Source organism: Cuculus canorus, chromosome 3, assembly GCF_017976375.1.
Source record: "Cuculus canorus isolate bCucCan1 chromosome 3, bCucCan1.pri, whole genome shotgun sequence".
Taxonomy (NCBI): domain Eukaryota; kingdom Metazoa; phylum Chordata; class Aves; order Cuculiformes; family Cuculidae; genus Cuculus; species Cuculus canorus.
Genome location: NC_071403.1, coordinates 75,332,648 through 75,357,813, shown reverse-complemented (window position 1 = coordinate 75,357,813; position 25,166 = coordinate 75,332,648). Strand labels below are relative to the sequence as shown.

Sequence of the window (25,166 nt, the reverse complement as noted above, 5' to 3'; positions counted from 1 at the left end):
GAGCTGCAGAGAGAGATGAGGTTTCCCCTCAGCCTCCTCTTCTCCAGGCTGAACAATCTCACTTCCCCGAGCTGCTCCCATAACCCCTGTGCTCCAGACCCCTCCCCAGCTCCATTCCCTTCTCTGGACACTCTCCAGCCCCTCAGCGTCTTTCTTGCCGTGAGGGACTCAAAACTAAACCAGGGGTTCAAGGTGCAGCGCTGAGCACAGGGCGACGACCCCATCCCTGCTCCTGCTGCCACACCATGGCTGATCCAAGCCAGGATGCTGTTTGCCTTCTTGGCCCCCTGGGCACACTGCTGGCTCGCGTTCAGCCCCAGTCAACCAAAACCGCCAGGTCCCTTCCCAGCCCCTCTCCCGCAAGCCCGGAGCTGCACGAGGTGTCAATGACCAACCCCCGTGCCGGGCGGTGCCGGCAGCAGCGGGCGGGGCGCGGGGCGATGGCGCAGGCGCCGCCCGGGGCAGCGGGCGGGGGGAGGAGCGCGGCGGGCAGCGACGGCGGCGGCCACAAAGCCGCGGCCCGGGCCGGGGGCGGCTCCCGGCTCTGCGAGGTGAGCAGAGAGGCGGGGGGAGTGAAACCCCGAGAACCGGTACGGGAGGTTAGAGCCGCGGGGCCGGGGCTGCAAGAGGGGCCGGGCTCGGGCTGAGCCGGCGCCGCGAAGGGTCCAGGACAGCAGAGGAGCCGGGCTTAGGCTGAGCCGGGGCTGCGGAGGAGCCGGGATCGGGGTGACCTGAGGCTGCAGAGGGGTTGGGCTCGGGATCGGACTGAGCTGGGGCTGCAAAGGAGCTGGGACTGCAGAGGAGCCGGGATCGGGCTCGAGCTGAACCTCGGGGCTGCAGAAGAGCAGGGTTCGGGCTCGAGCTGAGCCTCGGATCTGCAAAGGAGCTGGGGTTGCACAGGAGCAGGGTCGGACTGAACTGGGGCTGCACAGGAGCAGGGCTCGGGCTGAGCTGGGGCTGCAGAGGGGCCGGGTTCGGGCTGAGCTGTCGCTGGGAAGCGTCCACCCCCCGCGCCTCTGGGCGCAGGTGAGGCGCGGGGCTGCAGCCCGTGCTCGCTCTCTCGCCCCCTTCCCCAGCGCGGCTGCCGCCTCCTCCTTCTCCAGTGCCAAGTGAGGCTGGGCCCGTCTGCCCGCGGCAGTTCCCGAGGGATGTGATCCAGGGATTCACGCATTCCCGGCCACTACGCAAGGCTCAGACCCCGCTTGCCCGACCCAGATGGGGAATCCTTTGTCCCAGGGTTCCATCCTCCCTCCTGCTGCTCTCCCCTTCCTTTCCGTGTAAGTAGGGTTGGAATGGGAAGCTGAGTGCGTGTTGGGAGCGCCAGGGCCGGCGGGCACTGCAGCTGTAAACAGGGCTCAGCCAGGCTTAGGGAAGAGTTCTCACGTCCCTTTTCCCAGGGCTGAAAAGATGGGGATGTCTTTTCTTCTCACTCAGGGCATCTGCATCCATTTTCTGACTGGGATAAGGGGTTCCCAGGGTCGAAAAGATGGGAATACGATGTCATCTTCTCCATCTGGGCATCCACATTCCTCTTTTGGCTGGAGGAGGGGAGGGGGTTCCAGGGCTGAAAAGATAAAATGTCTTAAGAAGCCCTCCTTTTAAATATTTCCTTATAAATTATACTAAAAGTTTTATTTTAAATCACACACAGATAGATGCAGAAAAGCAGGTGTGCTTTCCTTTGCTACCTTGATTCCTTTGTCTTCTCATCCTTCCAAGCTGCTCTGCTCTGGTTTGTTTTATTTACTTCTTTTTCCTAAAGCGTAACTCTTAATAATTACAACCTTTGGTCTTCCTTTAGAAACAATCCTGCCCCTTTTAAGTCATGATCATCTTTTTTGCCTTTGCCAGCACAGCTGTGTTGGTGAAGACCGAGTAAAACATGATTTCCACCTGGTATTTCTGTGCGGGTAGAAGCTCCTGGGAGTAAACAGGAGGGTGCTTTGGGAGGGCCCTTTCTCCATGAGAAAGTGGTTTGTGGGAAACAGCTGAGGGACTGGTGGAGGGGCTGGGGCTAACTGTATTCACAGAAGCAGCTGCGAGACTCGTGAGGTGGTAGTTAGAGGGGCAGGTTCTTGGAGATGTGGGCTTGACCACTTGGCAGAACTCCATCTTCAATTCACCAGTGTCTTCGCTGTTTCTGTGAGTAATTGTGTTTCGCTGGGATAAAATATGCTAGTATAGCCGTGGAACCAGGCTTTTACCTTTCTTTGGGATGGATCTATATTAAGTTTAATTAGTTTTAGATTTCCTTAGCTCTAAAAATGTGATTGTTAATGGCTTACTTGGAAACTGCATAATTAGGTAAGCAGGAAGACTGGTGAACAGAGTTGCTTGTTAATCACACAGCTATGCAAGAAAATCCCACTGAGCTCCTGAAGACATTTAAAATGGAACAGTCCTCTGTGTTTTAACATATGTAATCCTAGGATGCATTTAATTTCATTGAGTGGTTTTATATTCAATCTACAGCCTTGTTCTTTGTGTTAATTAAAAACATAAACCAAGTAATAAGTACCAAGGATAACAGCAGTATTGACTCTTTTGCAAATGATGATGGAACAGCTGTGTTGAACAAGATTCCTGATGGGTTTTGAGGATGACTTTTTCCTGCACTTTTTTTTTTTCCAGACTTTTTTTCGGTCTGTTTATATTTGTTAAATTTGTAAATGTTTGGAGTTTTTGTTTGGCTTTGCCCCTCTTCAGCTTTGGGATCAGGCAGTGCTGTTGGAAGTGGGCTTCCAGGGTGGGTCAGTCTGTTAAGGTGGTTTTGCTGTAACTGTAAGATAGGTTTCCTCTCTGGCTAAGGCTTTTAAAGGACAGCCAGCATAAATATTAGTCTGTACAGAGAAATCAATCCTGTTAAGTTTCAGGATGTCACGGCTGCTTGAAAAAGCTTCTGTTGGCTTGAGAAACTTTTGTGCTGAACAAGGTGCAAACCCAGGAGTGCATTAGTCTTTGCTGTTCGAAGCACAGGTGGCACAGCTGTAGGGTTTGGGGGTTTACTTTTTCAGAAGTTCACATTCTCTTGCATCAGGACTATGCCACATAAGAGGTGTAAGGCCAGTAAGGCGAGTTGGGAGGCTCTTGTGGGCAGAAGCTCTTGTGGCTGACTTTAACAGACGGACTGCTGGATCCCCCTGCTGCACTCCCAGTCAACTCAATGTCCCATGCTCTAACTCTGAGGCACCACTGGGAGGGGGGCCATGGTCTCAGTGAGAAGATGTTCCAGTGTCCCCCTCCCTGCATCATATAGTGTGAGGGTTTCAGTGTGTGGCTAACAGGACCAGGAAAGTTGGTTCCTGTTGGTCTTGAGTATGTCTAATGTAGAAGATATCTAATGTAGCCCTTTTAATTAAGGCTTGGGGCATTTTTTGATTGTTTCTAAAGAAAGATCAAACGTAGTAGTTCCTAATGCACCAAACAAATACTATGGTGACCTATTTTTCACAAGTGGGCCACTGCTTTTCATAATAAAGGCAGAACAGTGCTGTCAATATAGCAGTTAAAGAGCTGCTCTTATCTAGTGGAATACTATAGTGGTCACATTGTGGTGATAAGTAACATAATTCATCTTCCATCATCAGGAAGGAACTGGTAAGAGTACTATATGCAGTAGATATGGTCTCAGTCCTGTTCTTTAAACACTTTACCAAACTGCAGTCACACCTGCTTATTCCGATAGGATCACGGAGGGGCTCTGGATCAAGTGCTGACAGGGGCTCAGTGCCAGAATTATGGTCTTGCTTTCCAGGTGTGGTGACTCCAAGCAGAGTGGAGCAATGTACAGAAAACTGGTTTTGTGGTCATGTGTATTGCAGGCTACTGTGGTTGTGCAGGACTTGCCTGTGGCTTTAAATACTTGGCATACCATACAGATCTTGAAAACAAGAGGTTTACATACTTCAGATCTGTAACTGAAGATTTATCAAGACGAAACCCTTACAGAAACCCTCTAAAATTCCTTACTGGAGGAGAGTTCATTGGGGAGCATGCTAAGCAGAGTCAAGTGTTGCCAGTCAAACTGTGTGTTTTGTTCAAGTCACTTATTCAATTGGTAGTACATATCAGCAGAGAGGGTGGGAGTGTAACTAAATATTGAGCACTCTGTGTAAAATCTAGTCCTTGGGTAACAAAACACGGTGGTGATGTAGTAGCAGTTGGGTGGATATGAGGCTCTAATTTGCAGTTCTTGTCTTAGTCTAGAACACTGAAAATAAATTATTCATGGCACATAAAAACAGTGCAATAGTTATCCTGTATTTTCTTTCGGAGCATATTACTGAGAGCTGGAAAGGATGTCATATCCACTTCTTAGCATTTATGGTGCTTATGACCTAGAGTAGGACTGTTTATGGTTATTGGTTCTGATGGCGGTAGGTCATGATGTTCTACCACCTGCAGTTACCTAATCCTAAGGCATGCTGGTTCAGCCGGCTGTGCTTGTTCAGGAGCCTGAGCATTTGCAGGTTGAGCAGGACAAGGAGAATGGGCTTGCAGGGGCATGGAATTTTCTTTGTCTCTTGGCTGCTGTGAACCTCAACACTGTTTGTTTGTGGAAAGCGGCTGCTACCGCTCCACATTCTTGGCTGTGGGGTCTGAAGTACTGATGTGGTCCGCTCCTGCTTTTGGTCTGGGCCCCATGTGATACTTAGCGGGTATGGGAAACGTTCTATAGTCCAGCCTGTTTTAATTTGGCTTAGAGGGGCCTCTTGTAGATGGACCAAGACAAACAGGTACAGTCTTTTTACCACCACCTTGTTCTGCAGCGCTGCTGCAGGAATGAAAGGTGATGAAGGACCCACCAAGTGTCATGGCAAGTCTCAGCCCATTGCTAGGCCTCCTGCCCTGAAAAAGCACCCACTTTCCTGACTGGTGATGTGTTTGGTGAAACAAAGGTTTGTGCCATGTGGAAGCACAAGTCCTTTCCTCATCTGGGTGCTGCACTGCTTGACCTGGTCATGGCAGCCTTTGTGAGAAGCATGCATAGAATGCGTGCTGCTGCTCTGCAGGCAGGTGGTGCACGTGGAGCTGCTCATGGGAATACAGCAATTGGGAGGTGTTCATGCAGTGTTCTGAGAAGAGCTCAGGAGCAGAGTGAGGAGGAGGGTGGTGAAAGTGACTAGTGGCTGACAGAAGAGCCCTGTGGCTCAGCAATCCATGAGGGGTTACTCCAAAACCTGCACCCGGTGACTGAGAAGGCAGGGCAGGAGTCAGTACAGAAGAGTTAGTAACTGCCTTTGTTCAGCCAAGTGTTGTTGCCTAAAATTTTCAGGCAAAACACATAGCAGAATAACGCAGTGTAGCATTCCCAGGATCTCTAATGCTTGGGAAGTCCATTGTTTGTGAGGATCATCCTTCGGTGGAAGGAGGGTGGACTTAGTTCTCCCCTCTTGGCAATAAGTTTTATACCTACTCTTTTAACTTCAAGGGAGTTGCTCCTGAATTTATGCTGTTAGTTGTGAATGTTGAATCCAGTCCAAGAGCTTGGTTTTATCCTTGTAACTTTTTGTTGCCTTCTGTAGCTTCTATGAGCCTCCATATGTAAAGCCCAGCTTAACTCAAAATTGAAAATTTTGCAGGATGACTAAAGCTGTATTTCTGTCTGGTTTGGGTTTTTTTTCATTGTATCATTTATTGAAAGCTTGCAGAAATATTTAAATGAATTCTCTAAGAAAAGTGACTAAAATTCATTATCCTGTAATTGCATGACTGATAGTATATCCATTATTTGTGGGCTTAGGAGAAGTTGGAGTATTTTTTTATGTCTGCTATTCGGTCTGAGTTAGTTTGATTTGCAGTTATTTGGAAATGTTCATCTGTCTGCTGCAATGCTTTGGAAGGAAGCTGGCTGATAAAGCAGTTGTGGATTTTTTATGGTTTTGATTTTCTGCCTTGAGATCAGCAGAGAAATTACACACAAATGAAAAGAAGTAGTGGAGCTTTCAGTAGGGTTTTTCTAAATGTGGTTCTAAACAATTAGCTCAGTTGAAAATTTTTGAGCGTTAAAGCTTTATTCTTCTCTTTGAAGCCAGCAGAGATTGTACCATCCATGTGAATATGGGAGAGGAGTATGAGGATCTTGCCATGGCAGAGTGAAAGTAGCTAAAGAAAATTGGTGGAGTCCTACCAGTCGTCTGGCAGAAATAACAGTATTTTGTGATACAGAAATATCATAAATGATTTGAGATTAGTGAACCCATTTGTGTTGGGTGAAGAGGCTGCTAATGATGCTGCACCAGGGATGATTCTGCTCTGTGAAGATAATCATAGAATCATAGTGTGGTTCAAGTTGGAAGAGACCTTAAAGATCATCCAGTTCTAACCCCCCTGCCATGGGCAGAGACACCTTCAGGTTGCTCAAAGGCTCATGATGTATAATGACAGCAGGGTGAGACAGAGAAAGTGCAGGGTTTCCAACATAGCTTTGTAAATGAAAGTTCTCGGAAGATGTCTTACCTGTGACTTGTATCTGAAGAGTAAAATCCCTGCTTTGCACATAAGCAGTTTTTGTCTTCCCAAGTTCTGAAAAGTCTGGAAGCACTGAATCATTTTGTAAGGTATTTAAAGGACAAACCCTTTGCTGCAAATCGCTGTTGCTTTGTTACAACTCATGGAGCACTACAAATTGACTCTGGTGAGGGATGCTAACGGTCATCTCTCCCAGTCTCAGATATACAAGCTTAGAGGCAGAAACAACTTTGTTCTGAGGGGCTTTCCTCAAAAAAGCCGTTCTTGTTCCTCCACCAGCACCATAATGTGATTGTCACCAGGCCAGATGCCTAGGACTACACACAGTATTCTAAACATGATCTCACAAGTAGCTTGTAAAGGAAAAGGAAAACCAAAACTTTTTTTTTTTACTTTTAAATGGTTCTCTTATTATTTTTTTTCATCCAAAATGATGGCTTTGGCTTCTGCTTTATATTTGCTGAATACAAATCTTGTGCTTTCCAGTAATAAACTACATGGCTCTTTGACCCTGACTTTGTTGAAACATGCTTCAACTGTGAAAATAACCTAAACTCTTACTGGTTTTCCTTTCACGATTGGTATGTAATATGTATGCTGACATTCCCTCTCTTGACCTGCCTGTGGATCCGTATCCTGGTGTTCCTCTTAATCCCTTGCTTAACAGTTTCTTGTAATAGATGATACTTTTTGAGCATGTGCCAAAATATATATTTAAATACATTTGGGAATGAATGTGTGGAAAGCAATGGAAATATCTGCTTGACTGCTTTCCCCACTCAGCTTGTTCAGGTGAACGCTCAGAGCTGTGGAGCGGGTGAAGATGGCAGGAGGCAGGTCTGAATGAATGCTCGGAGCCATGCATTGAGTCAGTGCGTGAAGTAATGTTATTTACCATAGAAGACTACTCTTTTATCTTCCTGCCCTGCAGATAGATGCCTGGTTGAGTGCTTAAGGCAAAAGCCAAATGCTTAGGCATGAGGTGGCTTCTCCTGCATGGAGAATGGACAGAATTGGCAGCTGCTGTTTTTCAGCTCAACCTGTGCCCCTGAGCTAATGCGGCAAGGTGCTGCGTTTTATTAAAGCTTTGTGCTGATTCTGCAAGTGAGCCTTGTAATAATGTTAACTTGGGGATTAAAGCTTGGAGGGGCTGTTTATCAGGGAGTGCAGGGTCAGGGTGAGAGAGACTGGTTTTAAGCTGAAAGAGGGGCGACTGGATCTTAGGAAGAAATGTTTTCCTGTGAGGATCATGAGGCACTGGCACAGGTTGCCCAGAGAAATCGTGGCTGCCCCATCCCTGGAGGTATTCAAGGTCAGGTTGGATGAGGCTGTGAGCAACCTGATCCAGTGAAAGGTGTCCCTGAACATGGCAGTGGAGTTGGAACTGAATGATCTTTAAGGTTCCTTCCCACCGAAACCATTCTAGGATTCTATGAAATAAGGCCCAGACTGAGGTCTGAGTTTGCATGCTGCCAGTTTGAGATCTGCTTTTGTGGGAAACTGCTCACCAGTTTTTGCACAGAAGTTAAGTTTTTAAACTGAATTTCTCTTTTTTTTTTTTACAACTGTAAAACAAAACCATAAACTTCACAGAAATTATGCATTATGGTGTGTAACTAGCTATTTTAGCTGCAGCTAGGGGCTTAAAAAAATATTAATTACTCCATAGTGTTCACGGTAATTAAGGTGAATACTGAATTGCATGAGGGAGGGAAACCAAGCTTCTTGCACTGTTTGCCAAGGGCCACACCTGTTTGGTTTGCCTGTCCAGGAACCCTCAGGGTGCTCTAGATTGTTGAAATTGTGTCTGCCCATGTGCCACAATATAACACAATTTTATACATAGGCTTCCCTAGCGTCTGCTTAGAGACAGATGTGGGAAATGGTGATTGGTTTGGAAGTTGGCAAGAGGTCAGTCTGGAGAGGTGGCAGTAGAATAATGTGAATTTTCAGTCCTGTGACTTTTACTGCCAGCACTTTGAAATTGATTGACTTAAATAGGAGCAGCAGTAAAACTCATATCCTGAAGTGTTTCTTTGAACCTACATTAGACCTGAAAGCTGCTGCTTAAGTCTTTGTTTACTGCTTTTAAGTAGCAATATTCGAGTCTTACCAACTCATCGTTTGCAGTTACACAGAAAGCCTCAGTTAAAATTTGCATCAGTGGTCTTCGTTTTATATACTGTGTACTTTGCAAACTGTGTTGCTTGAAATTTTTGGCTTTCTTGGCCATGAAGGTTCACCATCAAGTGAGCAGCTAGCTTTCCTTTGGTTAATTCAAATTTTCTATTCAATGGTTCCATAAAAATCCTTATTTTGTGGTTGTTGGACTGATAAATGCACAGCTCATCCATTTTGGTAGGAATTCTCTGCAAAGATACTCCCAGCCTTTGTTTTGTAGTATGTCCCTTAAAATATTAAACTTTATTGCAAATTTTTTTTCTACAAGGCATGATCTGCCAAGATAAATATTTGGTTTGTTGTAGTTCGGGTTCATTTTTTGATGTCTATATGAAAAATGTTATTTAATCCCTTGATGTGTAATGAATGATGAGGCATATGTTAGCTATCACAGCATATTTCCCATCTGGTTAGCAGCAGCACTGGAAGCCAAAGAAGTCTTTTAGCTTTATTTTACATGTTTTGTTCCTTGCTAAAGATAGTATGCTAGCATGTGCACACCCTTTTGGCAGACAAACTGGGCATCTTCCTTTACTGCTGGTAGTCTTCCATTTGCTGTGCCATAGTCTAGAATTGATGGTCATTGCATTTACTGCTCCACAGTGAGCTGGAGTAGTAAATAGTTTTTTCTTTTTCTTCAAGTATCACAGTTTGAGAGCTATGTCTAAATTCAGCCTTTTATTTAAGGTTTAACTCAAACCAAGAAATACATAATATTGTGTGGTTTCACTGATGCTCTGTGTATTGCTTAGCATTTAAAGTAATTTTACATATTTTAAGGACAGCAGGTAATAGCTGTCTTTCAAGAGTTACTAGTAATGTTCTAATAATGAATAGAACATTATTAGTTATAATGTTGACCATCTAATAATGTTCCTGGCAGGCTTTTGGTTACACTGCTGGAGTACAGAATGTGAAATTAAGGAAAAGTCTTGGACCTTGGGATAAGCAGTATAGTACAAGTAACTGAGGATGGCTGGATGGAGATATTAATTTGAAGTATTGAATTGAAGAAAGTAATATCAACACGTTGTTTCATGCCGCCTTTTCCTTCACAAAGAAAGACCAGTGTTTGTCAGTGTAGGTGAAACCCCTCCTAGAAGGCAATGCACCAGTTGTGATGGGAAGACTCCTTGGGGTTTTATTTTGTTAGGCCATCCAGTACCCATGCACAAGTGGACGTTTGGTTCTCTGCACAGTTCTGTCCATGTGGATGTTTCCTTTCCCACCAGGAATGGTTTTGTAACACTGGTTGCAAGTGTTTTCTCTGGGTTGAGGTGGAGCGTGTCCTTTGGATGCAAGAGAATGGAAAGGTAGCCTTTATATTGCTAGTGGAAATCTTAATTTTATTGGAATCTAAAAGGACAATAAAATTAAGAAAATTAGATCATAGATTCAGCTCACAGTCAGTAAGCTCGCCATTCAGCAAGGCGTTTGTGTAATTTTAGCTATGAATGGTCCATCAGTTTTTCTCTGTGTTTTTCCTAGTTGACACACTTTGTTTAATGAGCACTAATGCAGCATGGACCAACAGATCACCTTTAACCTTGAAACTATGATAAAGGCCCTGACAAAGATAAAACACCCAAGTCTAGCAACTTCCAGGTTGTATACGCTATTCCTGACATCTGTAAAGCCCTATTTCGTCTGAATGTACAATCGTCAAAGAAAGATTGCTCGTGCGAAGTTTTGGCAAAGCTGATTGTGTGATGCCTGTAGGGTGAATCTTTCAGCATTTTATGCTTTTATTCATCCACTGTCTGGTGGCTAGCCTTGAAAGCTGGTTGTCAGCTGTAAGCTTTTAATTTCATGTTTGCCAGCTTATATTGAGGGCAATATGGTTATTTACTAGGCTATTTAAACTGATTTATAGGCTACCATCTATTCCCTGCCTTTCAAACGGTCAGTAACCTCAGTGAGACCTTAGACCTTCCTCTTTCACATCCAGTTCAGCAAAGTACCTGCAGAGGAGTCAGTGCCACTCTAGTGTGTTGAGTCCTTGTGACTGTGGTGAGAAAATGTAGGCCAATTGTATGAGATTCAACAAGGCCAAGTGCTGGTTCCTGCACTTCGGTCACAGCAACCCCATGCAACACTCCAGGCTTGGGGAAAAAAGTGGCTGAAAAGCTGCCAGGTGGAAAAGGACCCGAGTGCCCTGGTCTACAGCTGGCTAAATGTGAGCTAGCAGTGTGCCCAGGTGGCCAAGAAGGCCAACAGCTTGGTTGGAAATGGTATGGCCGGCAGGAGCAGGAAAGGGATCATCCCCCTGTACTTGATGCTGGTCAGGCCATACCTTGAACTGTGTATTCAGGATTGGGCCCCTCAGTACAAGAAGGACCTTGAGGGGCTGGAGCGTGTCCAGAGAAGGGGAATGGAGCTGGGGAAGGGTCTGGAGTGCAGGGGTTATGAGGTGTGGCTGAGGGGACTGGGAGTACTTATTCTAGAGAAGAGGAGGCTGAAAAGGAGACCTCATTGTGCTCTACAGCTCCCTGAAAGGAGGTTGCAACGAGGTGGGTGCTGGTCTCTTATCCCAAGTAACAAGTGATAGGATGGGAGGAAATGGCCTCAACCTGTGCCAAGGGAGGTTTACATTGGATACTAGGAAAAACTTCTTTATTGAAGGAGTGGTGAAGCGTTGGAACAGGCTGCCCAAGAAAGTGTTGGAGTCTCATTCCCTGGAGGTGTTATTAAAAAAAAAAAAAGTGTAGCCATGGCACTTTGTGACATTGTTTAGTAGGCAAGGTGATGCTGGGCTGACAGGTGGGCTGAATGGTCTTAGAGGTCTTTTCCAGCCTCAGTGATTCTATGATTCTAATTCTGAATTGCACATAAGATGGGTCATCATTTAAGTGCTTGGACTTCCCAAGGCTACACATAGATGTCTTGGGTTGTTGGATAGTGGCTAAGTTATCATCTTCAGAGGCAGTCTCTTTAAGTTCCAGCCTTGGTGGTCATGAGATGGCGAGTTTAAACTGATACTGTTGCAGGCCTGAATATGATATAGTCGTGTTGGTGTAATTTGTATGTTGGTATGAAGTGCGTGAGTGCAACAATAGGTGTGTGTCTGTAAATTTGCGCATTTGAGGAAACTGGGGCGAGATAGGCTTTTCGTGGCAAATTGCTGAGAAGCATGGCAGCTGTTTGAAGGTGCTCATGGGCTTGGAGTGCACTTCTGATCAAAAGATTAATGAGCAGAAGCTGTCAAAAGTTCACTGACTGTGCAGTCTTTGAACAAGTGGCAGTTGCTGCTGAATTCTGCAATGCTGATAGTGCAGGGCAGTCGGTGTGTGCTGCTGTACAAAGAAACAATGGTAGGAGGCTTAAACTGGCATGTCACTGTCAGGACATGTGGAAGAAGAAATGGAATTGCAGGGGGGAAAGCAATTTAGATATTATTAAAGCTGGATTACGACCTGGATCTCTTTCCACTGTGTATTGCTGAACAATGGATTCCCTGGATGAGAGAGGGACTGCAGTAGTTATATTCTGCAGAATCTAACTTTAATCTGGAGGGATAAAGGAGAAAAAATGGGTTCTAGCCCATCAAATGAAGAATAAATGTGGGAAACGTAAATTGAATGCAGTCAGACTGGCAGCTATCGGCTGCTGTTTCTGATACATTTTGGGCTGTAAATGCCAGTGAAAAAGCTTGAACCCTGTAACAGCATTTGGAAGCCCAGCTGATTGCAACAACCTCTCTGGGCTGTTGCAGAAGATGAGAGGAGTGGACTAGCAGTCCCTCTAGGCTTATGCTTTCCTGTCTGTGAAGGGATAGTCAGCATCAAATGCCAGCAAATTATTTGGAAGGCAGGGGATGCTGGCCCCAGCAGGGTCTTTCTGAGCAGCTCCAGTTGTCCTGTGTGCAGGCCTTGGGGGAAATAATGCAGCATGCTTCATTTTTGTCTTTAGGGGGAAGCCAATACCAGCTCCTTGCTGCGCATTGTTCGTGTTCACCTTTGCAGTTAGGGGCTGGGGTAGGACTTTGCAAGTAGGTGGAGGAGACACAGGACAGTGGTCCTGCCCTCCTGAGGTCATGGTCCATGAACTGTGAAAGAAAGATGTTTGTTTCTTTCTTGGTTTGCCTATTGGTGCTTTAGAAGGAAGGCAGAATGGGAAAGAAATAATTAGTTTTAGGGGTGGATTGAGTTCTCCTAGCTCACAGCAGGAGTCACACAGGTCAGGTTACTGGAGTGATCTGTGCCTCCCCGGAGACACAGGTTTATGTTTGTGCAGGGGCTGCATTGTGGCTGAGGTACAGAAGAATAGAGAGAAATTAACTTGGTGTTTGTTTTAAGAGTGGTTGATGAACTCTGGAAGGTTTTTTTTTCACGTTGCTGAATTTATACAAAGAAGCTGTTTAAAAGTAACTGGCACCAGATCCAGAAGCAAAAACATAATGCTGTGTTAATCTTAACTGTGGTACGTAACTACAAGAACTATTTTCACTCATTGGCAACTTTCTCTTTATTATTTGTAGAAAAGGGATGATGGAATTTATCTGTTAAACAGTTCAATTTTTGATTTGTAAAAGGACCAAGTAGACCTGTATCCCACTGTGTTTTGTCCCAGCTCTCCATGCACAATGATTGCCAATGTTTGTTGCTAGTGATTACGGGAAACTTCTGGTAACAGTGTGTCAGCAAGACTTAAACCTAGAACATATCTTGTGGTCTGACTACTGCCTCACTTTCTGGCTTTGATCGCATTTGATTCAGATCAGAAAGGGAAAAAAGTGACACTGACAAACCCTTTGTCGGACCTACATACATAAAGTAACCCCTAATAAAGTAAGCATGGGGCGTCACCAGTGTTTTGCTTCAGAACGGTCTGATGTTGTCAGTACTTTGACCCAGTTTCACTATTTCAACCAGTGAGGCTTATTTTCTTTTAAAAAACTTATTTCGAAACAGTTTATCCCAGGAGAGAGAAAACAAATTGTTTACACAAGCAAACTAATAGTGGAGAATTAAAACACCCACACTCTCTTCTTCAGAAGTTCCCCTGCTAGTAGTTTCTATGAACTCATAAATCCAGTAAGCAAAGAGGAGCTTTTAGTACTAATCAGATGGATCTTGATGTGACTGATGATGCTGCTGAGGAAGCAAAGTTTGGCACTGATATTCCCTATACCACTAGAGGATGAAAAATAGTCTGGGCAGAGAAGGGAAAACTGCTCATTCCATAATCTAGAGAGGAGGATGACCTTTCTGCCTTGTCTGCGCGAAGACAACTTGGGAGACTTTAAGCCTTTCTCTGTACTGTAAGAGCCAGTTGGTGGCTGTAGCATCAATGCCTCCCTCTCAGCACAGGAGCAGCTCAAACCTGTGTAAAATGCCAGATCTTGGATATGTCATAGAATATGAAAGGCATCTGTATTTCCAGGATCCTTGTGCAGATGGCTAGGGAGAAGGGGGTAGAAAAGGAGAAGAGCTTTAGTAGGAGGTAGAAAATAATGAGAAACTTCAAAATGTGAAGAAAATTGGGTTGGAGGATGGAAAACTTACGTGTACAGGGAAGAAAGCTGTCAAAGTCATCATCCCCAGAGGTGCGACTGCAAGATGGAAAGCAGGTTGGGTGTAGGGGCTGGGGTAGGAGAAACTGGGGCTGATGAGGATAAGCAGAGTGAGAGGAGAGAACTGGTGAAGGGAAACCTGATGGAAAAAGGGAAGAGAGCCAGGAAAGCAGCAGTGACCTTTGTGTTGATGAATTTCAAGTCAGCAGTGACAGCAGATAACAGAGGTACCCAAGATGGTTATCAGAGGGAAAAATTATAGGGAGCAGTCAGAAGGAACAATTGTACTCTGAATGAAGGAGGATCAAGAAGAGCAGCATGAGGGCAGGAAGGATGACCTGTGTTTACATGACTTTGAAATCACACAGGTTGAGACCTAAGTCAGGAAGCTTGGTTGAGGCCAGCACTGTCAGTCCCATGGTGTATATAGGAAAAACAGGAAGAGGAATGAAATTAACTTAGGAGAAATAGCTCAACAGCCTTCAGCTTTGAACTTCCTGGGTTTCATTGATGTATGCCATAACCTTTTTGTTTTCACTATTTAATGTTTTTCCATAAAGAAATAGGATGAAAGAAGAAACAATAAACATTGTTTATCAGAATAGTATGTCATGTTGGCTTCTCCCATTTATTTAGTGAACATATATTTAGAAACTAAATTGTATACTCTGTCTGAAATTCCCTTGTCCCTCAAAAAGAGAACATCTGCCAGATGAATTCCCCTCAAAAAAGCAGTAGTTCAGTTATACAAAAAAAACCCACAATTAAAATAATATTTTGGAGCATAGTTGGTCAAAATTGCTTGTGAACTTACCTGTTAAAAAAAATCTTTGTAACTAGTCTTATAGTAGTGATCCTTATGAGGAATGTACAGGTGCCTTAAATGATTTTGAGGATTTAAACTGCCTCCCTAATTTTTCCAAATAGGTCAGGTAGAGGCAATACCTTGTATTATGCTACTTGCAGTTCTGAAAAATTGTTAAATTCTCTCTTTATGCCTCTCCCTGCCATAATGAGATCCTTAAACACTCAAGAAATAAAGACTTCAAATTGAGTTTCTCTTCCTCCTTGGGATATCGTGTGGTTTTGTTTACCTCCTAGTAACATTATGAAATAAGTCCAGGCTTTGCATCTCCTGTTGTGTGTATATGGCATAGCTGAAAGGACAGTGAGAACATTGTGCTTTGGGGTTGATCCTGCTTGCTGTGTTGGCACATATGTACAAAAGTGAGCTGACTCACAGGCATGGCTCAGTCTGTTTTTTCTACTCTGTGTAGTCAGTGGGGTTCAGGAATGAATTGTGTTCTGAGCTTGATGGTTAACTTTCCCTCTCCATAGCACAGGTTAGCAGCCCTGTGTTGTAGTAATGCAGAGGGTGTTCATCAAAACAAATGCAGCCAGTAGGTGGAGAGGTGATTCTACCCCTCTTTTCACTCTCATGAGTGCTCACCTGGAGTCCTGCATTGAGTTCTGGAGTGAATCCACACGACAGGCTGAGAGAGTTGGGCTTTTCAGCCTGGAAAACTGAAGGCTCTGGGGAGACCAGTACTGAAAGGGTTTCTGCATGAAAGCTGGGGAGGGGCTCTTTATCAAAGAGCACAGGGATAGAACATGGGGGAACAGTTTTAAGCTGAAAGAGGGGAGATTTAGATGAGTTATTAGGAATAAATATTTTCCTGTGAGGATGGTGAGGCACTGGCACAGGTTGCCCAGAGAAATCATGGCAGCCCCATCCCTGGAGGTGTTCAAGGCCAGGTTGGGTGGGGCTTTGAGCCACCTGATGCAGTGGAAGGTGTCCCTGTCCATAGCCTGTGAAACTGATCTTTGAGATCCTTTCCAACCCAAAGCATTCTATGGTTCCAAGTCTCTTGTGGGGCTGACACAGTTCACCTGTCTGTTCTTCTGGAGCCAATGCAAACAATGATGCATTGAGGAGCTTGTCTATTCATTGGTGCTGGATCCTAACTAGACTAGGTTAGGTCAGTAAAAATTCTCTCTGATATAGGCAGAAGTGTTTTGCTTGTCTATTATGTTCGCATGGGAGGCCGGTGTGTGGAGAGCAGCGAGTCTGGTTTATTTAAGTGAAAGATTTTCTTGCAGTCTTTTCTGTGCACAAAAATTAAATAGATCCAGACAATAAGCACTGTTCTCTTAAAGATTTTCTAGAGCAACTATTTTCTTTTGTTCGTTGAGAAATGAATCTTTTACTTGGAACTTGGCTTCATGGCTTGTGCACTGGTTCTACAAGGCAAATTGGTAACCGCTTAGGCAATGTGCTGCAAGAAGTGGTGCTTAAATCGGTCATTAGAGTTCTGCAGAAATAAGTAGTGACTGCTGAGCAGATAAGGGAGTAAACTGTTTGTAATGTTTACAATGAGCAGCTGCTTAATACAAACAGAGCAACCATGAAAACTTGCCTATGATTTTCCTTATATAGGCTGTTTGATTAGATTAATTCCTTGGTCAGAAAGCAATAGTGCAGAATGTCACTAACAACAGGCAAACACAAATGTTCTGGAGCAAAAAGCAAATCCACAGCTGCATAGCTTGAGTCTGCTTAAGTTAGTCATTTGGTGCTGAACTGGTGTAATTTGGGATGTAGGAAGCTTTGCATTCTTAAACAGACATGTTGAAATTTAATCCTTTCAAGATCCAAGAGTTTCAGTGGATTTACACTAGCTGACCCCAAACATTTAAGTCTACTTATTTTAGGAGGGAAAAAGTGAAGTTCAATCGCTCTAACTTTTTCCCACTTATTTAAAGTTACCTAAATGTTCACATTTCATTCACTAGATGAACTGCCAACCTTTTGTACATTTTTTTTTTTCTCAGGGTAGATAAATAATCATTGTAGCTTGTTTAATCAGGTTGTCCCTGTGGAAAATGGATACCCATACTTTTCTTGCTTCTGCTGATACATAGCTCTAAAGGTACATTTTTTGCTCAGAGTTTAGAGCTTTCTGCACCTGGATATGTTTTCTCACCTGGTCAGTGTGTTGTATACTCAGGTGTGTATAATTTGCTAATAAATACAAAGCTAAAAGTCTTTTTTTGTTGTTTAAGCTGTTATAGAATCGTAGAATTGCTTGGTTGGAAAAGACCTTTGAGTCCGACCACACCTGTCCACTACTAAAAATCCCTGAGCACCTCATCTACCCATCTTTTAAACATATCTGGGGTGCTGACTCAACCCCTTCCCTGGGCAGCTTTTCCAGGTTTATGTGAAGTGAAGGCTGTCACTTTTGTACTGATGCTACTTTCTGTATTGTTCAGGTAACTTAACCTGCTGGTTAATATATAATTGCATATTAGTGAGGGCTAAGCTACTGTTGTTGAGTACAGGCATGCACAGTTACAGTATCCTATGTGTTATGAGTCCTGAGATGTGTTATTGTGCAGCTCCTTGATACTGTGAACATAGTTTTTGGTATTTCACATGGTCGCAAAATTACTATTTAATGTAATGTGCAAATAGCTTAAATAAAGGGCTGAAATTGTTCGTCTTACTAAGGGCTAAATTAAGACGTGGCCCAAGTGGTTACATGTTTTAGCAGTTTTTTTTCCAACAAATTCAACTCAGCTGAAATAAAACTACAATATATTTAACTGCCTTAACTTACACACTTGAAAGAAGAGTGACCTGTGTACTGAAGACCAGCAGCTCCTGTTACTGGGAGCTGTCTGAAAAAAAACATTGCATAGTATGGATGTAAGGTCAAGTTTGATCTGCTATATTACAGTGTTGCTGGATTTCTTTTCTTATCTATTACAGGTTCACAAAATAGTGATCATGAAGTGACAATAGTGACAATATTGATCATGAAGTAGTCCTAAAAATTCACAGATCTGGAGAACAGACAAATACCACATAGTAGTTTTAAGAATGTTGGCAAGCCCTTAAAAATGTAGGTGAAGGTATGTTTTTCCTTCCATCAGATAATTTATTTTGGCAGGGAAATCTTATTTATACTTTATCCCCTGTCTTCTGAAGTTTTGCATATCTACAGATACTGCATGTGCATTTAATAAACAAGGACATACACTTCAAGTGCTGATTTTCAAAAGCAGGCACCAGTGTCCTTAGCTGGCTTTCAGCAGAGGCAGTGTTGCCCATATTTTTCTCAGAGACAGTGAAATAGAAGTTATCATGTATATCATGGAACCATAGAATGGTTTGAGTCTGAAGGGACCTCAAAGCTAATGCAGTTCCAACCCTTCTGCTGTGGACAGGGACACCTGCCACTGCATAAGGTTGCTAAAAGCCCCATTCAGCCTGGCCTTGAACACTTCCAGGGATGGGGAATTGAGGACTTCCCTGGGCAACCTGTGCCAGTGTCTCACCACCCTCACAGTAAAAAATTTCCTAATTGTTAGATGCAAAAGAGTAAAATGTAGAAAAGGATACTGTACTAGGTGTAGCTATCTAATACCAGAATAAGCATATCTAATCACTTAACCCTAGATCATTAAAATATTTGAGTAGATAGAAGTGTTTAAGGTTCCTGAACCAGCAGTAGGTCTGGTTTCTGCTTCCCCCTTGCTCTGCTCCCCGTTATCTCTGGCAGTGGTACCATCAGAGCTTTGCTTGGTGGCTCTGTCAGGGAAGAAGGTAGGAGTTACAACATGGATGCTGAAACACTCATCCTTCTCTGAGATTTGTGGTACAGGAGATAGAGATGCTTTTTCCAGGTGCCTAAAATAACCCTCAGTCAAGCCCAGGTGTTTATCTTCTGTATCTTCATCTTGATGCATGTGCTGTAACCCATCTCACTTTGCATTTGGCTCTATGTTTCATTATGAATTCTGAAGTTCTCCAGGCCTTGAAGCTATATTGTAATTAAAGCAATTACCTTTTTTTACTTCTTCCAGGATCTGCAGATCAATGTTAAGCATATTTTGGGAGGTTTGAAAACGTATTTCTGAATGTCTTTGTTTTTCTTATTCACTGTTTTTGGCAGGAATAGCGAATGGAAATCACTGAAATACTGCAAGAAATTCTAGTTTTGTGAGATACCCGGGCCAAGGAATTTGGGAAGAATATGAACCTTCTGAAAGGTTATCCAAATCAAAACCAGTCTTATAAATGTATTGCTCTGACATGTCTAGAGGCAAAACAAGACGTGAATATATCAATGTACAATCATTCTCTTATAAGAGATGTGTTAGTATCCTTCACAATTAAATGCTGCGCCGAAGGAAATGACTTGGGTTTTTATTCCTTTTCAGTAATGTGGAAAGTATGCCATGGGAGCAAGCAGGAAGGGGTTGTTTAGTGGAAGAGAGGAAGAAGAAACTGTTTGGAAGGGGTGCAGAGGGACGGCACCAGCAGTGAACATGATCTTGGGAGCATGCCATGTTCAGCAAAGCTTAAGGAAGGGATTTTCCGAGTCATTCAGTGTTTGCCTAACTGTACACTCTTGTTGGAAAGAGTGATACAATGTCTGTTTGTGTCAGTGGAAGCAGAGTCAGACCAACTCTTGTGCACTTTTCAGATGGGGTTTTCAGATGCTTCCATTCCTGCATTTATGACTTCAGTGTAGATAAAAGAAGAGGGTAAGCAGTTGTGAGTGAGACAGCAGATCTATCCAAAATCTAATGGGGCTTAAAACCTCTTCTGAGACTGCCGTGCTGAAACAAGTTCAAAGAAATTCTTCTTTATCCTTTAGTCTCTTAAAAGGCTGGTGGTGAGTAAGCTCTGGAATAAGGAGGAAAAATAAGCCTGCAGGCAAAATGTTGGTGAGGCAGGAGTGATGACTAGCTGAAACCAGATGTAGGAAGATAAGTGCCTGAGTTTGGCAGTGATATTTCTACTTTATATTTATCTGACTAAATCTACCAAGCCTGATGCGTGGGCTGGTTCACAGCCTTGAAGATCCGAGTCTGTCCAAGTAGTAGTTCCCTAAGCAGTTCTTAGTATTTTATGGCTTAACGCATAGTGCAGTGAAGGAGTCCTAGGAAGGATGGCTGTTTATTTTTAAAGTCTTGTTATGTTCACCAGGATGGGGAGCACTGATATTTCAGGATGCAAACACAGGAGTCCGAAATGATCAGCCAAGGAAACTGAAAACAGCTTTGAAATGTAATAAATAAGGATGTTGCCAGTATTGAGAGCTGAAAAATAATGTTTGCAAAATACAGGTTGAACATCACTCTCTGTAGGCCGAAGTTGTGAATGGGAGTGGGCGGAGGAGGGCAGTTTGTCAGCCTTTTTTTTTAGAAAGGAGGACTACTAGAAAAGGAGCAGGACTGGCTGAGAGTTGGGCTTGTTTAGTCTGGAGAAGAGAAGGCTCCAGGAAGACTTTTTAGCAGCCTTCCAGTACTCAAAGGATCTCCAGGAAAGCTGGGGTGAGGCTCTACAGGTGTATGCAGGGATAGGATGAGGGGGAACATTTTTAAGCTGCAGGAGGGGAGATGTAAGTGAGATCTTAGGAAGAAATGTTTTCCTGTGAGGGTGGTGGGGCACTGGCGCAGGTTGTCCAGAGAACTGGTGACTGCCCCAACCGTGGAGGTGTTCAAGACCGGGTTGGATGAGGCTTTGAGCAACCTGATGCATGGCAGAGGGCTTGAAACTGGATGGTCTTTGAAGTCCCTTCCAACCCAAACCATTCTATGATACCTGCTCTCCCAGCCTCAAGCAGGTTGCTGCACAGGTAATGTCCAGAGCTAGGTGTCACTGTAGTGGTCCTCTGTGGTTGTACTTGTCCTGTCCTCTCCCAGCCTGTGGAAATTCCCATCTCAGATGAGCATTGTGAATGAAATGAGAGACAAGGATTTGTCTGAAAGGTGGGACTATAGGGAAGTCCGTGACCTGGCTGTTTTTCTGTATTTCTTGTTTAATACCAGGCTGACTGAGTGATTGTCCTGGTACAGAGTTTGAACAAAACAGAGCAAGAGGCAAGGCAGTGCTGGTGTCCTGATAAAACTGCTCACTGCTGTAACAGCTTGAGGGGAACTACTAATGCTCTGGGGATCCTCAGTGCCTTTTTCTACCTCTACCATTAATCAGGCTTAAGAGTCATGTTGCCTGATGTGACAAATGTAGCGACTGAAAAAACTTAGAAGCTTAAAACCTTGTGTGACCACTTGGGACATAACTGAACCTTATTTTACTGATCAGAATACTTGCACATCATTTAATTCTGCTGGTTGCCTTTGACGACATTGTATCTTTTCTTTAATGGTTGCTCATCAGGTTGCTCAAAGCCTCCTCCAGCCTGGCCTTGAACACCTCCAGGGATGGGGCAGCCATGACTTCTCTGGGCAACCTGGGCCAGTGCCTCATCACCCTCACAGGAAAAAGTTTCTTCCTAATATCTGATTTCCATCTCCCCTCTTTCATCTTAAAACTGTTCCCCTTTGCCCTGTCCCTGCACTCCCTGATAAAGAGTCCCTCCCCAGCGTTCCTGCAGCCCCTTTCAGTGCTGGAAGGCTGCTCTAAGGTCTCCCTGGAACCTTCTCTTCTCTGGGCTGAGCAATACCAATCTCCAACAAAAAAGGGGATTGATCAAGGAATGTTTATTCCCAAGCTTTTTCAAACACTTTTTAATTAAAATGACAAAATACAGAAATATGACACTGTAAAAAGTGACTTGTCACATTTGCTCTGTGTGTTATTTGTTTTCCTTCAATTAATGTGCCCTTGCATTATTTGAAGGGGAAAAAAAAAGACAGACTGTGAACCCTTTCTGCACCCAGAAGAATGATGGAAATTAGAATCCTTTTTGCATAATTCGCTTGCTTTTTTCTTGTGGATACAGCTGTGCTAACACAATGCAACATTTGAGTTGAGAGGTCTGCAAAATCCTGGCACTGACGACAGTTTTCAGACTGAGGCTCTTATTTGATAGATTTTCAAAGTGATACTGTGCTCGGTTGTATCTGTCTCCCTGGAAGTAGGCTTGCAGTTAACTTCTCAGAGGAAATACTTTCAAAAGGAAAAGTTTAATTTTGCCAAGAATCGGATAAGGTCAGAGTAATTAGACAAATTAAAGCTCTGTAGGTTAGAGATGAAAGCAGCCCTCTCCATGGGGCAGTGCAAATGTGGTAGGAGGATAATGAAACATGTGAGAATGCTTCAATTTGCTGAAAATCTAAAGTTCTGTGTGTATCTCTCAAGTGTAGGATTGTGTTTTAGAAATAGTATTTTCACATTTCTTAAAAAAGTGAAATGTATTTATCCTTCCGTTTTTGTTTTCCAGCTTAACCCACCAGAAAATTGGTTCACAGGATTAATTGGGGTTTTTTTTTAAACTGTATATTTATAAATAGCTATTTTAATTTGATTGCAACATGTTGCTAATTCACCCTAGGTTTTCAAGTACGTGTGTAGTATGCTTTACCTAGCTTCCATGCATTTTTTATGAGACAGTAGGGAGTGTGTTTCAGTTCCACTCCTGTAATCCGCTACTGGCAAAGTGGATGGCAGAGAGATTACATTGACAGATATCAATCAACATAAGTCTCCTGGCAGCAGCAGACCTTTGCCAGTTTGTTCTTAAGGTCTGCACTGATATTTTCTGCTCTTCTGCCTTGACTGCAGACTAGTAAAAGTAGTTTCTGTGAGTGTCTGTGCTCAGTGGTTGCATGGGCTTTACAGATTGAGAATGAAAGAGGACAGCCAGTTCCTTCAGTGGAATAACTTATGCTTAATATAAAAAAAAAAAAAGTGGGTTTGGGTAATTCTGTTGGCTGGCCAGTAAAAAGAAGGCTGCAAATCTCTCCTTTCCCTTCAGTGACAGCATTAATGGAGTCTCTTCCCTTTATCCTTTTCTCAGTATTTGTAAACGGAGGCTATCTTCCTCATTCTGGTCTTGTTAGGTTGGCCAAGATATCAAAAATCATAGTTGGGAACTGAGGAGAAAGTTGATGCAGTTGTATCGTCTTGATTCCTTAGGACATAGAACAGATGTTGGGTAAGAAGAGTTGGGGGCAGGAACTCTTTTTTAAGTTTCCTGGATTGCTGTAACCTTTACTTTCCAGCTCAAGGGTGAAATACAGACTGTTTCATCTTTGCCAGAACTTTTAGCTAATGAAAATTAGATGTTTTGCCTAAATAAAGGCAAGGATGGAATGAGAGGATTAAAGGGAAGGATCTTGAAAAGTCCAAGAATCATAGAATGCTTTGGACTGGAAAGGACCTTTACAGGTCATCTAGTCCAGCCCCAGATGACGGTGATTGGCACTACTAAGATTAAGTACGAGGACATATAAAATGCCATATAAAGTTGCAAGAGAGGGAGGAAAGTAGGAGCTGTTTTGGGAAGAAGTCAGTAGTCTTGGTTACATCAAGGCACCTGGCTGGTGCTCTGGCATTCCCGTGTAAATGAAAACCAGGAGGAGAAAGGAATGAAAGAAAGAAGGTGAAAAGCATCAAGTTTTATTGAAACGTACAGTTTGCATGGGCGTCAGCATCTATGGAGCAGCATTGCATTTCAGACAAGGCAGACAAATCATTCCTTCTTCCTGGACTGTCTCCTCCTTTTACATGCACAAGCTTTGTCCTGGATTTGCAGAGCTGCAGGAAGGCAGCACTGCTTACAGGAGAGACTCATGCTGCTGGAAGGGAGCCACTCGAACCAGAGCAGCAGGCGGTAGTCTAGCACCTCGTGCCCTTTGAGAGCCAAGAGCTGTAGAGACTGCTAAGTAGGTGAAGTCTTGACTGCTGAAACACAGCAAAGGCTACCTTCCAGATGGCCAGACAAAAGGTCACATGAATTATACATCGAGTTGGCTCCTGCAGCTTGATGACATTTTCAGATGGGTTTTCTAAGCATTCACCCAGGCAATGTCTAAGCAAATCTATCTCAACTCTCTGTCTGAGTCCTTACAATACAGGGGAGGGAGAAAACGTTTGTCTGTGGTATGTACAGAAGAAGACATGCTTTGCCCCAGGGATGGGGCAGCCATGACTTCTCCGGGCAACCTGTGCCAGTGCCTCACCACCCTCAGAGCAGCTATGGAAAAGTTTAGAGCTTCAGAGTGTCTTACAATCAAAATAAAAGGTGGTCTTGTTTGAGTCATACAGCTCTTTGAAGGTCAAAGTGTATTTGTATGTTTGCATTCTTCTGTGTGTTTGAGTGTGGAAGCTTATAAACTTCTCTTCTGTTTTGAAATAAGATGAATGTAAAAATCTTGGCAGGGTCTTATTTTGGTAATAGAATTGTATGCAGACATCCTTGTGGTTAAATTAAAAAAAAAAAAAATTGAAAAACATTTGATTTCCTGCAAAGGGGCTGTTGTTTGCAGATGGAATGATGAATGGCTGATGCTAGAGATGCACATACAACTGCACAATTTTGCTCATAGGCCCCTAATGTAATTCCTTTAAAATCTTTTAGGGTTTTTTTTCTGCAATTGAATTTGATGTTGTTAAGAGAATAGCATCAACTTGGAAAATTGAATTTTTACTCTAATTCCTTTTTGGTTTTCTTGGGTCTTTCTCCACCTTAATCTTCCAGGTGCAAATTCCCTTTTCATAATTCATTGAGGAAAACATTCAGTTCAGTTCTGGAGTCCTCAGCATAGAAAGGATATGGAGCTGTTGGAGTGACTCCAGAGGAGGCCGTGGAGATGATCTGGGGGCTGGAACACCTCCCATACAAAGACAGACTGAGAGAGTGGGGTTGTTAAGCCTGGAGAAGAGAAGGCTCTGGGGAAACCTTGTAGCAGCTTTCCAGTAATGAAAGGGGACTCCAGGAAAGCTGGGGAGGGGCTCTTTATCAGTTAGTGCAGGGACAGGATAAGTGTGAACATTTTTAAGCTGAAAGATGGGAGGTTTAAATGAGATATCAGGAAGAAATGTTTTCCTGTGAGGATGATGAGGCATTGGCACAGATTGCCTAGAGAAGTCGTGGCTGCCCCATCCCTGGAGGTGTTCAAGGCCATGTTGGATGAGGCCTTGAGCAACCTGATGCAATGGAAGGTGTCCTTACCCATGTTAGGGTGTTGGAACTGGATAGTCTTTATGGTCCTTTCCAACCCAAACTATTCTATGATTTTTATA

General features: G+C 43.6%; 1 protein-coding gene across 4 annotated transcripts in view; it reads left to right on the top strand.

Moving 5' to 3' along the window:
- The first annotated feature begins 449 nt into the window (after positions 1–449).
- RIN2 (Ras and Rab interactor 2) overlaps positions 450–25,166 on the top strand; it is a 78,141-nt gene continuing 53,424 nt past the window's right edge. The window contains exon 1 of one of the 4 annotated variants that reach the window (XM_054061716.1): positions 450–551. Coding sequence is in view for 1 of the 4 variants with exons in the window: in XM_054061715.1 (XP_053917690.1) it covers positions 19,204–19,219 (16 nt within the window). In the remaining 3 variants the exon portion in view is untranslated. Of the gene's footprint in view, positions 591–1,256; positions 1,278–19,188; positions 19,220–25,166 lie in introns of those variants that run through there. The other 3 variants (XM_054061719.1, XM_054061718.1, XM_054061715.1) reach the window with 3 other exon arrangements.